Source organism: Felis catus, chromosome B4, assembly GCF_018350175.1.
Source record: "Felis catus isolate Fca126 chromosome B4, F.catus_Fca126_mat1.0, whole genome shotgun sequence".
NCBI lineage: Eukaryota > Metazoa > Chordata > Mammalia > Carnivora > Felidae > Felis > Felis catus.
This window is the reverse complement of record NC_058374.1, coordinates 120884572-120898387: the sequence shown is the minus strand read 5'-3', so window position 1 is coordinate 120898387 and position 13816 is coordinate 120884572. Positions and strand designations below refer to the sequence as shown.

The following is a 13816-nucleotide window of genomic DNA, read 5'->3' as shown; positions in this document are numbered from 1 at the left end:
TAATTAGAGCTGCACAAACGCCAACTATTATGCTACTGTAATGTACAGAATGACAATGCATTTTTTTTCAACCTCAGACTTCCTCAAACCAGGAAGACAAGCATTCCAAGGCAATTGTTTAGAAAGAGCTGCAGGCCTAACTCTGCTGTGGGTGTGGAGAAGGTGGTCTTTCCTGGGCCAAATTTCCTGGAAGTGAGGGGTAGGGAAATGCTAGGGATAGGGAAGGTCAGCGAATGACCACCACCAGCTAAGATGCATTGGATGCTTTGTGTGTGCCCTCTACTAGGTTGAAGATTCTAGACCCAAGATTGTATTTAACCCTTTTTTCAACCTGTTGGCATTGGTACCAATATCATCTCCATTTATGGGAGAAACCAAGGCTGGGTGAGGGGAGGTAAATTGTCTGAGGTCACACAGGTGTGAGTGATAGGAATCTAGAGACTTTATCCTTAACTATTTAATAATTCAGTCCTGCCTCCTCCACTTAAATATGCCCATTATTTCCTCATACTAGGAAGCATTCTTTCATGGAGGACATTTTACACTTGAAATTGTCCTTCCCTGTCTAGTAGACAAACTCTCCCTCATCCTTCTGGACATGGCTGAGTGTCATCTCCTGTCACGTCCACAGCCTCTGAGCATACCCCCACGGGGTGCACCACCCAAACTGCCCTAGGGGAGCTGACTGTACCTTGATCCCTCTGTGGGCTGGCAGTGGAGGACAGAGGAGCCCTCCAATGCTTGTGGAATGGTGGGAGAAGGTGTAATAGCCATTAGGGGTAGGAGAGTCCCCAGTTCTGTCCTCACTAGCTGGGAGAACTTACTTGACTCGATATTTCCTAAAGTCCCTGTCAACTCCAATATTTTTTGTGTAAGAACCAATTAACCCCAAATCTGGGTTTTCTTCTAATGACATTTCTCTTTGGCTGTTCTTTCAAACCAAGGCTACACCTTAGCCAGGAAAAGCAATAAAGCCTATAACTTTGATCAGGTAACTTTCCTTGAGAGTCAAACCATTTCTCAAATCAGCCCTTTGAGGGTTATAAAGACACTAAGAATGGAGAGTGGCAGCTAGTCATTCTTGCTTTGCAGGCAAATCAAAATGAAAAGCCTTATAAATAAGCCATCCAAAGAAAATAAAGTCAAGGATCTGACAGTTCACAAGGTCAAAATCTTATATTCTTCTAGAGCTGGCACAAGGTCAGTAGTGGAAGGAGAGATGATCCTGAACTACAAGTGAGAGGAGAAAAATGGTTTCTAAGGACAAGAGAGGCTAAAAATACAAAGACATCTCAACTTTGCATGTAGTTCCAAACTAGGCATAAAATAGGTACACTGGTGAATATTCACACCAAAGTCCCAAAGATTCTATATTATTATTGTTATTATTATTATTATTATTTAAGGAGGTAAAGAGAAACAGCAAGGGAGAAATAAATTAAAAGATTCACAGAAATTAAGAGGAAACTTTATTTCTCCCTTTAGCTAAGGAATACAAGTTAGTTTCTTAGGAAAGGCACACTAGCTTGAAAAACTAGACAGAACTAAATTCTGATCCTAATTTTGTCAAGTCCCCATTGTAACTTTCATGGCCTAAAGCACTTTTGTCTTCCTGGGCCTCTTCCCACATAAAATATATATATATGAAAATATATATTTTACAACTGTGTTGATGGTGTCAGCATGCACTGTCCTTGTTCAATTATTGAAGGTAGACCCTTCAAACACCGATTATTTCAGAAATTCATAAAGGGCCAGTCCCCAAAACATGACCTGGAGTGAGACAACCTTAGCAAGGTGAAGTTTGGTGACCCAGGAATTAAAGTCACATCACTACTTAAGGACCACTAACATACTTTCAGGTAAGATGGATGGCCTCCATTTTCTTCTGTAATGTAATGGCAAAAATTAATTAAAAGACCTCTGTGACAATGTGTACATAGTAATGCAGTGAGGAATGTTCTGAATTAAGAACCAGGTGGTACAGGGGTGCCTGGGTAGCTCAGTCAGTTAACCGTCCAACTCCTGATTTCAGCTCCAGTCCCACATTGGGCTCTCTGCTGTCAGTGCAGAGTCTGTTTCAGAGCCTCTGCCTCAATCTCTCTCTGACCCTCCTCCCATCAAAACTAAATAAATAAACGTTAAAAAAAAAAAAAAAAGAAGAAGAAGAATCAGGTAGTCTAGCTCCCCTTCCATACCCCGTGTAAACTTGGATCTTAATTTCTGTTCAATGAAACTAAACTATAAACTTTCATTTCAGTTTCTCCATCTGTAAAAAGAAGAGGAGCAAAAGGTTTGATGATTCTCTCTCTTCTGCTTTTGATCTTGGCAAATATCATTTGTTGGCTAATTCAACAACCACATCCTTCTTTTTTACCTTTCTCTACTAAAGGTGCTGGAAAAGCTAGCTTTTCCTAGCTGCCTCTGTAGATGATAAAGCATTTGATGCAATTAGGGCCAATTGCGTCACTCTGGGGCTTCTATTATGTGAAAAAAATAGACTGTACCTAGTAGGATCTTTACTTGAAGCCAAAGCATTCCTAAGTAAAACTTGCTATTCTAATACACTTACCACAAAAAGAGGTTGTGGCCAGTCGGCTTCTCTCCAAAGGTGGTGCCCACTTACTCCACATCCCATGGCAGGCTGGGTAAGTCACACCCTGGCAAAACAGTTGAAAACAGACTATTTTATTTGACTCCAGTTTCTGTTTGTTTAAAATATAGATCCTGCTTCTTTAAGACAGGCTACAACGTAAAAGCCCAATTCATAAATACCAAGTAGCCTGTGTCAGCTATTTTAACTCACAGCACAGATGCTGAAATTTGAATATCAGTTCAAATGTAAGAATGGTGGGGAATGGGGAAGAGGTCTTTATATTTCATATTATTATAGAATATCAGTATAGAAAGGGACTTCTGCAATCAGTTGATCCATCCCCTTATTTCAAGATACAGAACCTGAGGTTAAGAAGCATTCAGTGACTACACTCTAGTCTTCATGGCTGTTAATAGCATATTCTTTCCACCCATCACTATTTTCTAAAATGCAGTATATGTCCCTCTAGTGGGACTAGAGTTATATTTGAATTACTACAACAACCTACATTTTTTTTAAGTTTATTTATTTTGAGAGAGAGAGAGAGAGAGAGAGAGAGAGAGCACAAGCAAGGGAAGGGCAGAGAGAGAGGGTGAGAGAATCCCAATCCACATTGTCAGTGCGGAGCCCCAATGCAGGGCTCAAACCCACTAACTGTGGGATCATGACCTGAGCTGAAATCAAGAGCCAGATGCTTAACCAATGGAGCCACCCAGACGCCCCACGACCTACGTTTTTTATCATAATTGGTGCATGTATATTCTAACAGGTTTTAGAAAAAAATGTAACTGGCACATCAAATCCATGATTTCAAAGATATTGTTGCTTATGATGAGGTTCTTTTGGGGTGTGGGTTTTTTTTTAATGAATTGATCTAGGGAAACACTGTAGGTAAATAATAGTACAAATTGTATATGGATATGACAAAAGTGACAAAGGCTAGAGGTGAATGACTGAGCTTGGGAAACACTGCTCTACATCAGGGCTTGAGAAACTATGACCTGATTTAGCACACCATCCGTTTTTGTACTATTCATGAGGAAGGACTGGTTTTCACATTTTTTTTCTCAACTCACATTTTTATTTTCTTATTTTTTATTTTTTCATTAATTTTTTTTAGAGGTGCCTGGGTGGCTCACTTGATTAAGCATCTGACTCATGACTTCAGCTCAGGTGATGATCTCATAGTTCATGGGTTTGAGCCTCCCCCCCCCCCCCCACCCTCCGTTGGGCTCTGCGCTGAGAGTGCACAGCCTGCTTGGGATTCTCTCCCTCCCTCTCTCTCTGCCCCTCGCCCCCCACGCTCTCTCTCTTCCTCTCTCTTACAAATAAATAAACATTTAAAAATTTTCTTTTAAAAACTTTCTTTTTATTTCCAGGATCGGTAACACACAGTATTATGTTAGTTTCAGTTGTGCAATATAGTGATTCAACAGTTCTATTCATTACTCAGCATTCATGGTTTTCAAGCGAGTAAAAACAAATTGAAAGGAGAATAATATTTCATGGCATGTAAAAATCATATGAAATTCATTTTTTTTTCAACATTTATTTATTTTTTTGGGAGAGAGAGAGACAGAGCATGAACGGGGGAGGGGCAGAGAGAGAGGGAGACACAGAATCGGAAACAGGCTCCAGGCTCCGAGCCATCAGCCCAGAGCCTGACGCGGGGCTCGAACTCACGGACCGCGAGATCGTGGCCTGGCTGAAGTCCGACGCTTAACCGACTGCGCCACCCAGGCGCCCCTAAAATCATATGAAATTCAAATTTCAGTGTCCAGAAAGTTTTATTAAAGCTTGGCCATGCCCAGGGGCGCCTGGGTGGCGCAGTCGGTTGAGCATCCGACTTCAGCCAGGTCACGATCTCGCGGTCCGTGAGTTCGAGCCCCGCGTCAGGCTCTGGGCTGATGGCTCAGAGCCTGGAGCCTGTTTCTGATTCTGTGTCTCCCTCTCTCTCTGCCCCTCCCCCGTTCATGCTCTGTCTCTCTCTGTCCCAAAAATAAATAAACGTTGAAAAAAAAAAATTTTTTTTTAAATTAAAAAAAAAAAAAAAAAAAAAAAGCTTGGCCATGCCCATTTGCTTACATATTGTCTCTGGCTGCTTTTGTTCTACAATGGCAGAGTTGAGTAGTTGCCCCACGGAACATATGGCAAAGTCCAAAATATTTACCTTCTGGCTCTCTACCATGCTACCTCTTTCTCTGAGTTAAATCTCTGTGTAACACTACACCCTGGAAATTTACATATTTACATATTTACCAATTTACATATTTATTAATAAATCCATTTAAATTGCTTTAGGGGAAAGGGACCCTGCGATGTGAACTAAAGGATTTGGGCTGCGGTCCTATCATTTATTAAAGGAAAGAGATTGGATTAGATTATCTCTAAGATCATTCCTGGCTCATCTGAAATTCTGCACTCTATGAAATGGTTCTTTATTGTGTACAAATTTGTAATCACGCAAGGCATTTTCATTAAAGTACTCATAACTGTAGTCAAAACCAGAGAGTGAAAATAGCAGGACAATGTGGAAGATTGGAAAATTAAGCAAAGCAGGTTTTCTTCAGAAGCTGAATTTGCTAAAGGACCATACTTTATCTAGCAATATCAAAAACCATTAAGGAAAGAAACTCCTACCTCCACTAGACCTTGCAAAATTCTGACACCCATGACACAGCCGTAATGCACTCTGGCTGCAGAAGGGATGAACATGTTCAAGGTTGATGTTAAGAAGATGGCAGCTCCAAAGACCCTGAGGGACCAAAACACTGTATTAGTGGGCAGGCCCACTCATCGATGTGGTACTTTAGTCAGACATCAGGAATGAACCTCACCATTCATGGAAAATCACCATGGAAATTAATAGAAACAGAAATAGATGTTATGTTAGGATCTGGTATATCCCAAGCTGTACTGTTAGGCTGCTTTCCTTTCCTTTCCTTTCTTTACTTTGATACCTGAGCTCATCCCTGGACCAATTACAGACAGGTTTTTGGCAGTATAGGGATGCCCTTCTTGAATGAGGTCCTGAAGCTGGAGACTGACCAACAGGAGGTGAGCTTGCTGGAGATGCACCATTCTACTTGGTTCTACCCAACTGACTCACTCTATTACCACATGACATCTGCACATTTGGATTGTGTCTCCTGCTTCGCAATTCTGCTCTGACTTTACTACAAGGCCACCCTACCTAAAAGCATGCTGTGTCATAAGATTAGCCAAGCACAAAAGAGGCTGTGTAACTCCCTCTTAGCCCCCAACTTGCTGCCCAGTGTCATTTGCCTTCTTTGCCCTGCCTGGACCAGACTGTTCTGGGAAAAGAAAGCAGGCAGCATTTTCTTCCTTTCTCACACATTAATGATGCCTCAGCACTTTTAACATGCTGGGAAATATTATGTGTGATTTCTTTTTATGGCAGAAGTGTAAGCAGTAAACTTGAGGACTGTATGAGCCAATATTCTATCACTTTTTGAAAAGAATACAATAGATAAGTGACAATGAATGAGAGACACAAATTGACAAGAACATAGGTAAATACAGTCATGCTTGTACATATTTAGATCTTATGGTAGTGACTTTCAAACTTTTTTGACCTTGACCTATAAAATAAAATATATTTTATATTGCAACCCAATACATAATCATATACACAAATGTAACTAAAACAAGTTTCTCAACCACTACTTTGTGTGCAATGAACTAAGATATTTTCTATTCTGTTTTATTTTATTTGATTACCTTCTCTTCTATTTTTCTCTCTTTTCTTAGAAAATGCTCATTGGTGAATCACTATATTGCTTTCATTATCATCTAATGAGTTGTGTTTTAGAGTTTGAGAAACACAACTTTAGAAAATGTACAATTCATGAATTCCATATATGTACAAATCACACAGGACATACAATTGGAAAGAAGCTGGAAATATTTAGTACACTCCTTTTCTGCTACATATACACCCTACGTCTCCTCCAAGTGGCCATCTTCTTCTGCTTGAATACCTCTACTGACAGAGGACTCAACTGCTCCTTGAGGCAGCTCATTACATCTTGGACACATTTAATTGCTCAAACAGCTATCACAGAATCTCAAGGGCACTGAAGACATCTTGCAATCTAGAGGCAAGCCCCTACTACCCACATGACAAAACCTTTATGGTACAGGACTATATTAACATAGTATATAGGATCACAGAATGTCACTTGTCAGAGAGAACTCAAACACAATCTAAACCATGCTTTATATCACAGATGAGGAAACAAAGACCCAGAGAAGGAAGAAAAGTGACTCAGTAGAGGTTACCAAGTGAGTTATTTAGGGCCCAGGAACTAAATAACTGAGTCTCCTGACTCAGATTCAATTGCTAATTTTACTACATAATCACTAAAGGAATTGAAAGATAAATTAAAATTAGACAAGAAAGTAAATAAAAGGAGACTCTTAAGAACAGAATCATATGGGATCAGTATCTGTGAACCACATCTATTGGAATGCCTCCTGTCTCTCATTCTGCAACTCTAAATTGAGAGCCAACTGTGCAGATTTTGTAAAAACACAAAATCATGTTATGATCTGTACTGCATTCATGTTATGTCAGTTTGTCTTACCTGTTAGCAGCAAACTTATTTGAAATGAAACCACCTGGAATTTGTGTCACAATATAACCCCAGAAAAAAGATCCATGGATAAGGCCCACTGTCTCTGGATCCCAATTGAACTGTGCTGTCTGAAATGAGAAATCAGATATAGTTATGTTTGGGAAAAAACATTTGGCCATCATTTTTCAATGATGATCTTACATAGTAACCCCACAAGGCCCTTCTTTCCTTCCCTTATCCAACAAATATTTCTGGAGGGCTTCTTAGATGCTTGGGATATAGCAATGGATGCAAAAAATTCCCTGTTCTCAATGAGCTTCCCTTTTAGTGAGGGCAAGGAAAGATTATGTACAAACTTAAATACACCCATATGTATTTAGTAATGATACAACTTTTAGGCCAATGAAAATGTGAGTCTCCAGGGCTGGACTCCCTTTCCTTACTTTCTTCCCAAAGTAACTCATTCTTTTCAGACTCCTTGAAAATGTCCCTTCCTCTGAAAAACTCCCCAACTCCCTTTTGAAGTGGTCACTTTTTCCTGCACTTGTTCCACAGACCTCTGTTCTTACAGACATGGCCACTGCAACATGCTGTTCTCAAACTAGCCATTCACACATACATTTCCCACACTGGTGGCAAGCAACTCTAAGGTGGCAGCCATGTCCTTTTGACTTTATAGCCTTAGCACCTAAAATAAATTCCTGAAAGGTACAAGTAAATATTTGCCAAATGAGTGAATACATGAATGGTTTCATAAAGCATTGGGACACCTGACTGAGTCTGTACAGCATGCAACTCTTGATCTTCGGGTTATAAGTTCAAGCTCCAGCCTGGGTGCAGAGATTACTTAAAAATAAACTCTTAAAAAAAAAGCATTGATATCAAAATGTAAGGTGTTCCTATTATGGAGGAAGGGTTCTTAATTATCAAGATAGTATGCCTTGTAAATTTTCATCGGTTTATTTTCCTGTCACAAGTTGTTATGTATTTATTTGCTCCTTTATTCAACATTCACCTAGTGCCTCCTGTGTGCCAGGTCAGGTGCTAGATAGTGTAAATACTAACTCAAACAAGAATTGCCTTCGTGTCGTAGGAGATCACAGTCCATGTAACACTGGCCTGTCCTCTATGCTGTATTTCCCATTTTGCCAATTCAGAAGTTGAAGTTTAAGAGCAAAATGAAACTGGGGTGTCTGGCTGACTCATTTGGCGGAGCATGCAACTTGGGGTCATAAGTTCAAGCCCACTTTAGGTATAGATTACTTTTAAAAAAGAATAAAAAAGGGGTGCCTGGGTGGCTCAGTCGGTTAAGCATCCAACTTCAGCTCAGGTCATGATCTCACGGCCTGTAAGTTCGAGCCCCACGTCGGGCTCTGTGCTGACAGCTCAGAGCCTGGAACCTGCTTCAGATTCTGTGTCTCCCTCTCTCTCTGCCCCTCCCTTTCTCATGTTCTGTCTCTCTGTCTCAAAAAAAAAAATTAAAGAAAATAAAAAAAGAATAAAATGAAAGTAACAATCATTAATTCAAATTAGCTCAGTAAATTTTTATTTTATGCTACTATGTGCCACACATTGTTCTAGGCACTGGAGAAGACAGTGATTGCTGTTCACAAAGATGCCAGTGAGGACAGAAGATAGTAAACAAGTACAGACTGTGTTAGATGGTGATCAGGGATGAGGAGAAAAATAAAGCAGGGAAGGGAACAGGGAGGGCTGGATAGGAGTGCAGTAGAGTGCAATTTTAGACAGAGGAGCCAGGGAACGCTTCTTTTGAGTAAAGCCATAAAAGAAAGAAGGGAGCAAATCATGCTCTTCATTATCTGAGAGAACTTTCTAGGCAGAGAAATAGCAAGTGTAAAGGCCCTAAGGTCAGAGGAATAGCAGGATGTCAGGATAACTGGAAGGTAATGAATGAAGGATAGGAGAGTAGAAGTTAAAGTAAGAGAGGTTCAAATGATGAAAGGCCCTTTAAATCACCATAAGGACCTTGGTTTTTATGCAAAAGGAATGGAAACCATTGGAAGCTAGGAGCAGAAGAGGGACATGATTTCGTTAAGGCACTGTCTATATATTTCCTCCCTTCATTCTTACACCTGGAGGTAATTATTGGCTCTTCTTTTGTAGATGAGGAAATTGAGGCTTAGAGAGATTAAGCTACTTGCCCAAGGTCATACAACTAGTTATAAGGAGAGTCAAGATCAGGACCTCTTATCTTCTTGACCCAAAAAACAATGTGTCTTTGCACTACTTGTAGAGACTTGACTTTCTTACTAAGAAGTAGAGATTAGACTTCTTTGCCATTCATTCATGGAATAACCCAAGGAACCAAGGATCTAAGACAGAGGGATCTGCTTCATCCAGAAGCTAATTATCACTCACAGTGACATCTGCTCATACTTTTTTCTGAGGGAATGGTGCTTAGGTCCACTCTCCAAAGGAGATGATACATGACAAAGAGCATTTAGGCTTGCTGAGAACTGATTTTCATCATCTCTTGAACCCCATTAGAATCATAATGGCCCCATGTATGCACCGTTACTATAAGCCAACCACCTTGTCAGGTACTGTGTTAGGTGAAGAATGGCCCCCAGATTTACACACAAAATCTCTGGAACCTATGAATGCTGCCTTATTTGGGAAAGGGTTTTGTGGATGTGATAAAATCAAAGATCTTGAGATGAGTTATCCTGGATTATCCAGCTGGGCCCTAAATCCAATGACAAATGTTCTTATAAGAGAAAGGCAGAGAGAGATTTGAGACAGAAGAGAAGACACACAGCAAGAAGCTCACATGAAAACAGAGGTAGGATTAGAGTTATGTGTATGTATGTTAAATACGTAACAACTTGTGACAGGAAACCAAGGAAGCCAAGGAACACTTGGAGCCCCCAAAGATGGCAGAAGCAAGGAAGGATTCTTCTGCAGAGCCTTCAGAATGAGTGTGACCCTGCTGACACCTTCATTTTTTTTTTTTTTGAGAGCGAGAGATGGCACGCGTGAGAAGGGGGAGGACAGAGGGAGAGAGAGACTGAATCTCAAGCAGGCTCCATGCTGTCAGCACAGAGCCCGACACAGGGCTCCATCCCACAACCCTGGGATCATGACCTGAGCTGAATTCAAGAGTCACTAGGCCAAAGGAGCCACCCAGGTAACCCGACACCTTCATTTCAAATTTCTGGTCTCCACAACTGTGAGAGAATAAATTTCAGTTGTTTTAAGCCACCATGTCTGAGGTAATTTGTTACAGCAGCCTTAAGAAACTAATATAGGCACTTGATATATCAGCACCAAAGTAACTCATTTGATCTGCAAAGTAGGCCTTTTATTCCCATTTTACAATGAGGGTCAGCAAAGAGTTGCTAGAAATGCCAGGTTCCTGCCTCCTTGCTCACATTTCCTTCAGACAACATTCCCCACCCCTGCCCCCCATCTCGGCACCCTGGGCCTCCCCACTCCTGAGTGGCCAATCAGGCTCTCTCTGTCTGTCTCTCTCTGTCTCTCTGCATCTCTCTCCAATCTGAACCCAGAAATTGTACTTAGAAAACATTGAACACTTGAACTGAAAACAAGTCTCATTGGAGTCAAGGCCAACCAAGTACATCAGGTCCCAGGCAAGGCACTTCAGCTATGGAGTGCAGTGAGAAGCCATGGAAAAGGAGAGAAGACAGTCCATGGAGAGGCCTGGGACAGTAGAGCATACTCAGAGAGAAGCAGATTAGGAACCATGTGGAACAAGGAAGCTGGAGACCTGAGCTAAGGATTTCCTAGTTCCCAGTAGGGTCAGCTCCACTCTGTCTTCCTGGCAGGGCCTCTATTTATGCCTTGGAAAGAATTAGGTAAAGACTCCTTTTCTGCCCCTCAGGAGGACAGACTAGATTTCAGTCCCACTGCAGGGCACAGACCCCTCTGTCCAGGACACAGACCCCAGTGTCCAGGGCACAGACTGCACAAATATATACATCAGACCTGCTTTCTGCTCTGCACTTTCATGAGATCCTACAGCCCTACCATAATTCCCTTTTTAACCTGACCTGGTTTCACTGCATTTCTACTCCTTGTAACCAGCAATTCCTGACCAGGACATAAGGGCAATTTATTCAAGGTCCCAGAAGTCAAGTTTGAAACAAGGTCTGGCCAATTCCAAAGCCTATCCTAACTCTTCAGGACTCATGTTTCATGGGAAGGAGTTTGGACTTATCCTGAGGGTAAAAAGAGATGATTGCAAAGTTTCTCAAACATCAGTCATTTATTGCTTGCCATATGCCAGACGCTATTTTAAGTGATTTGCATGTTTTAAAATTCATAATTATTAAACTAAAAATGAATATTCACACATCAGCTAAAACTACGCTGTGTACCTTTGGTAGAATATACGACACTTATTTGCGAGCCCTACATATCTATACTGCTTACTTCTCTCTCTCTTTTGAAGATGAGTATTTAAAAATATTTTAGTAAAAAATATCTAGTTTTATCCCCCCATAAAATGAAAAACCAAATAAACAAAAATGCCAGCCATTTAGAGCCTTTCTTAAAACAGTGAAATCTTTGTCATCAGGTTGAACATGTTCACCTGATATGTAAGCTTTGTTCTGTTTGAGTGAAAGGGAAACAGCCTGCTATAAATTGGATTTGCCATAGAGTTTCCAAAATGCTACAAACTCCTGTTTTTGAGACCAGAAAAAAATGATGCAAAGCATATTTTAGATCTCAGTCAGTTTCTCTAAGACTCCAAAGGGAAAACCACAGACACAAGAGAGCACACACTAGCATTGTTCCTTAGATTTATCAAAATGTCTTTTCCATATGCCTCAAAGCAGATTCTGTTGACCTAGGCCTATCTTTCCAGGCAACAAACAAATGCAAACCAGCATCTCATTTGATCTGGGCCTCGGCAGACAAGTTTTAATTAGCTGGCCTTGCTCACAAAAGGCTGGGAGAATGCGTGTGATACACATCTGAAACTTCACTAATATACGTCATCCTTTATTTTAAAAAATGCATGGCTTGCCCCATCACACTTCTACTGCACTCCCTCCCCACCAAAAAATAAACAACTAGCATATCCTTTTAGAACAAATTCAGCCGTGGTATCAAAAAGAGGCTAGAAGACTCTCCATTGTCCTCTTTTCATCTGGCAGAATAATCTCTTAGCTAAAAACAAAACAAAACGAAACCAAAAAAACACACAAACTTGCAGAGCCATCTAAAGACTTCTTTTTAATGGATCAAAATCAAATTTTCCCAAATCAGTGCTTGGCAGGAACTGTTCCAGGTAATGCTAATAGATGTGGAATGAAAGAAAGGGCTCTACAGTAAAGTCTGGGTAATAATGCATACCATGCACACACATGCCACACACACACACACACACACACACACACACACACACCCCACAATTGGAGTTCTCACAGGACACAGCACAGTAAAGGCCCCCATTTCATATAACACCTTCTTCACAGCAGAGCCAGCAGAACAGTGATTTGCCAAACACAAGTTTGGGAAACTCTGATCTAAACGTTTCTCCACATATGGGCAAGGACCAGACAACTATTAATGCCTCTCTACAATCTGTATGTTTTTCCACATGAGTTATTCCAGTGTGTGTGTTCAATACAATGAAGTATGTGTTTATTGGGTATCTACTGCACATACATTTTCCTTTCTTTCCCCATAGACTCCATACTTCTCTAGGCCTACTACTTAAGCAAGCCAGATTGTATCTTTCCAGTGATTCATAAAAACAATGCTTTTAAGTCACATCAGAGTATGCTTGCTTATGACTACAACAGCTTTGGTTTGAACTGTGCCTCCTACTTCCGCTCACTTCTATCCCAGTCCACTGGGAGATCACTGGCTGGACAGCAATTATTCCAGAGTGGATTTGATCATACCACCTTTCTGCCTAAAGCCCACCTACGACTCCCTACATGGTTTTACAGGCTTTACCTGGCCTAACCCTTATTTACCCGGGTGTCTCCCTGTCTTGATGTTCACTCTAATGCTCTACTATATTAACAGAAGTCCTCAGCCTGGAGTCCAAGGATGGAATCCTGTTGATCTGTGAACTTGGATGGGAAAAATCATCATTTTTATTTTGACTAGCTGCTAGCTGAAATTTAACATTTTCTGTGATCATGAATGTAGGTAACAAACCACAGTAGTTATCACTACCTGTGACTCTATCACTAGTGGAAATTATAAATCCGTTTGCATCACAACTGTCACCACTATCTTAAACTATGGTTTATACTTCAAACTTCAAATCTACAGCAATCGTTAGACCCATTACTAGATTTTATCATCTGATGTGTTCATAAAGAAGTCCATATGTCTCTATATTATGAATTTTATTTTTAAACACTTTGAGGGGTGCCTGGGTGGCTCAGTCGATTAAACATCCAACTTTGGCTCAGGCCATGATCTCATAGTCCATGAGTTTAAGCCCCACGTCAGGCTCTGTGCTGACAGCTCAGAGCCTGGAGCCTGCTTCAGATTCTGTGTCTCCCTCTCTCTCTGCCCCTCCCCTGCTCATGCTCTGTCTCTCTCTCTGTCTCAAAAATAAATTAAAAAAAACATTAAAAAAAATTTTTTAATACTTTGACATGTGTCCTATTATAAC

General features: G+C 40.8%; 1 protein-coding gene across 2 annotated transcripts in view; it reads right to left on the bottom strand.

Moving 5' to 3' along the window:
- The window catches only part of SLC17A8 (solute carrier family 17 member 8), a 51464-nt gene that overhangs the window by 19277 nt on the left and 18371 nt on the right, over positions 1-13816 (bottom strand). For both annotated transcript variants that reach the window (XM_003989158.5, XM_045062222.1), the window contains exons 3-5: positions 7204-7322; positions 5237-5351; positions 2573-2660 (exon numbers count right to left, since the gene is read on the bottom strand). In XM_003989158.5, the coding sequence (XP_003989207.1) occupies positions 2573-2660; positions 5237-5351; positions 7204-7322 (322 nt within the window). The remainder of the gene's footprint in view (positions 1-2572; positions 2661-5236; positions 5352-7203; positions 7323-13816) is intronic.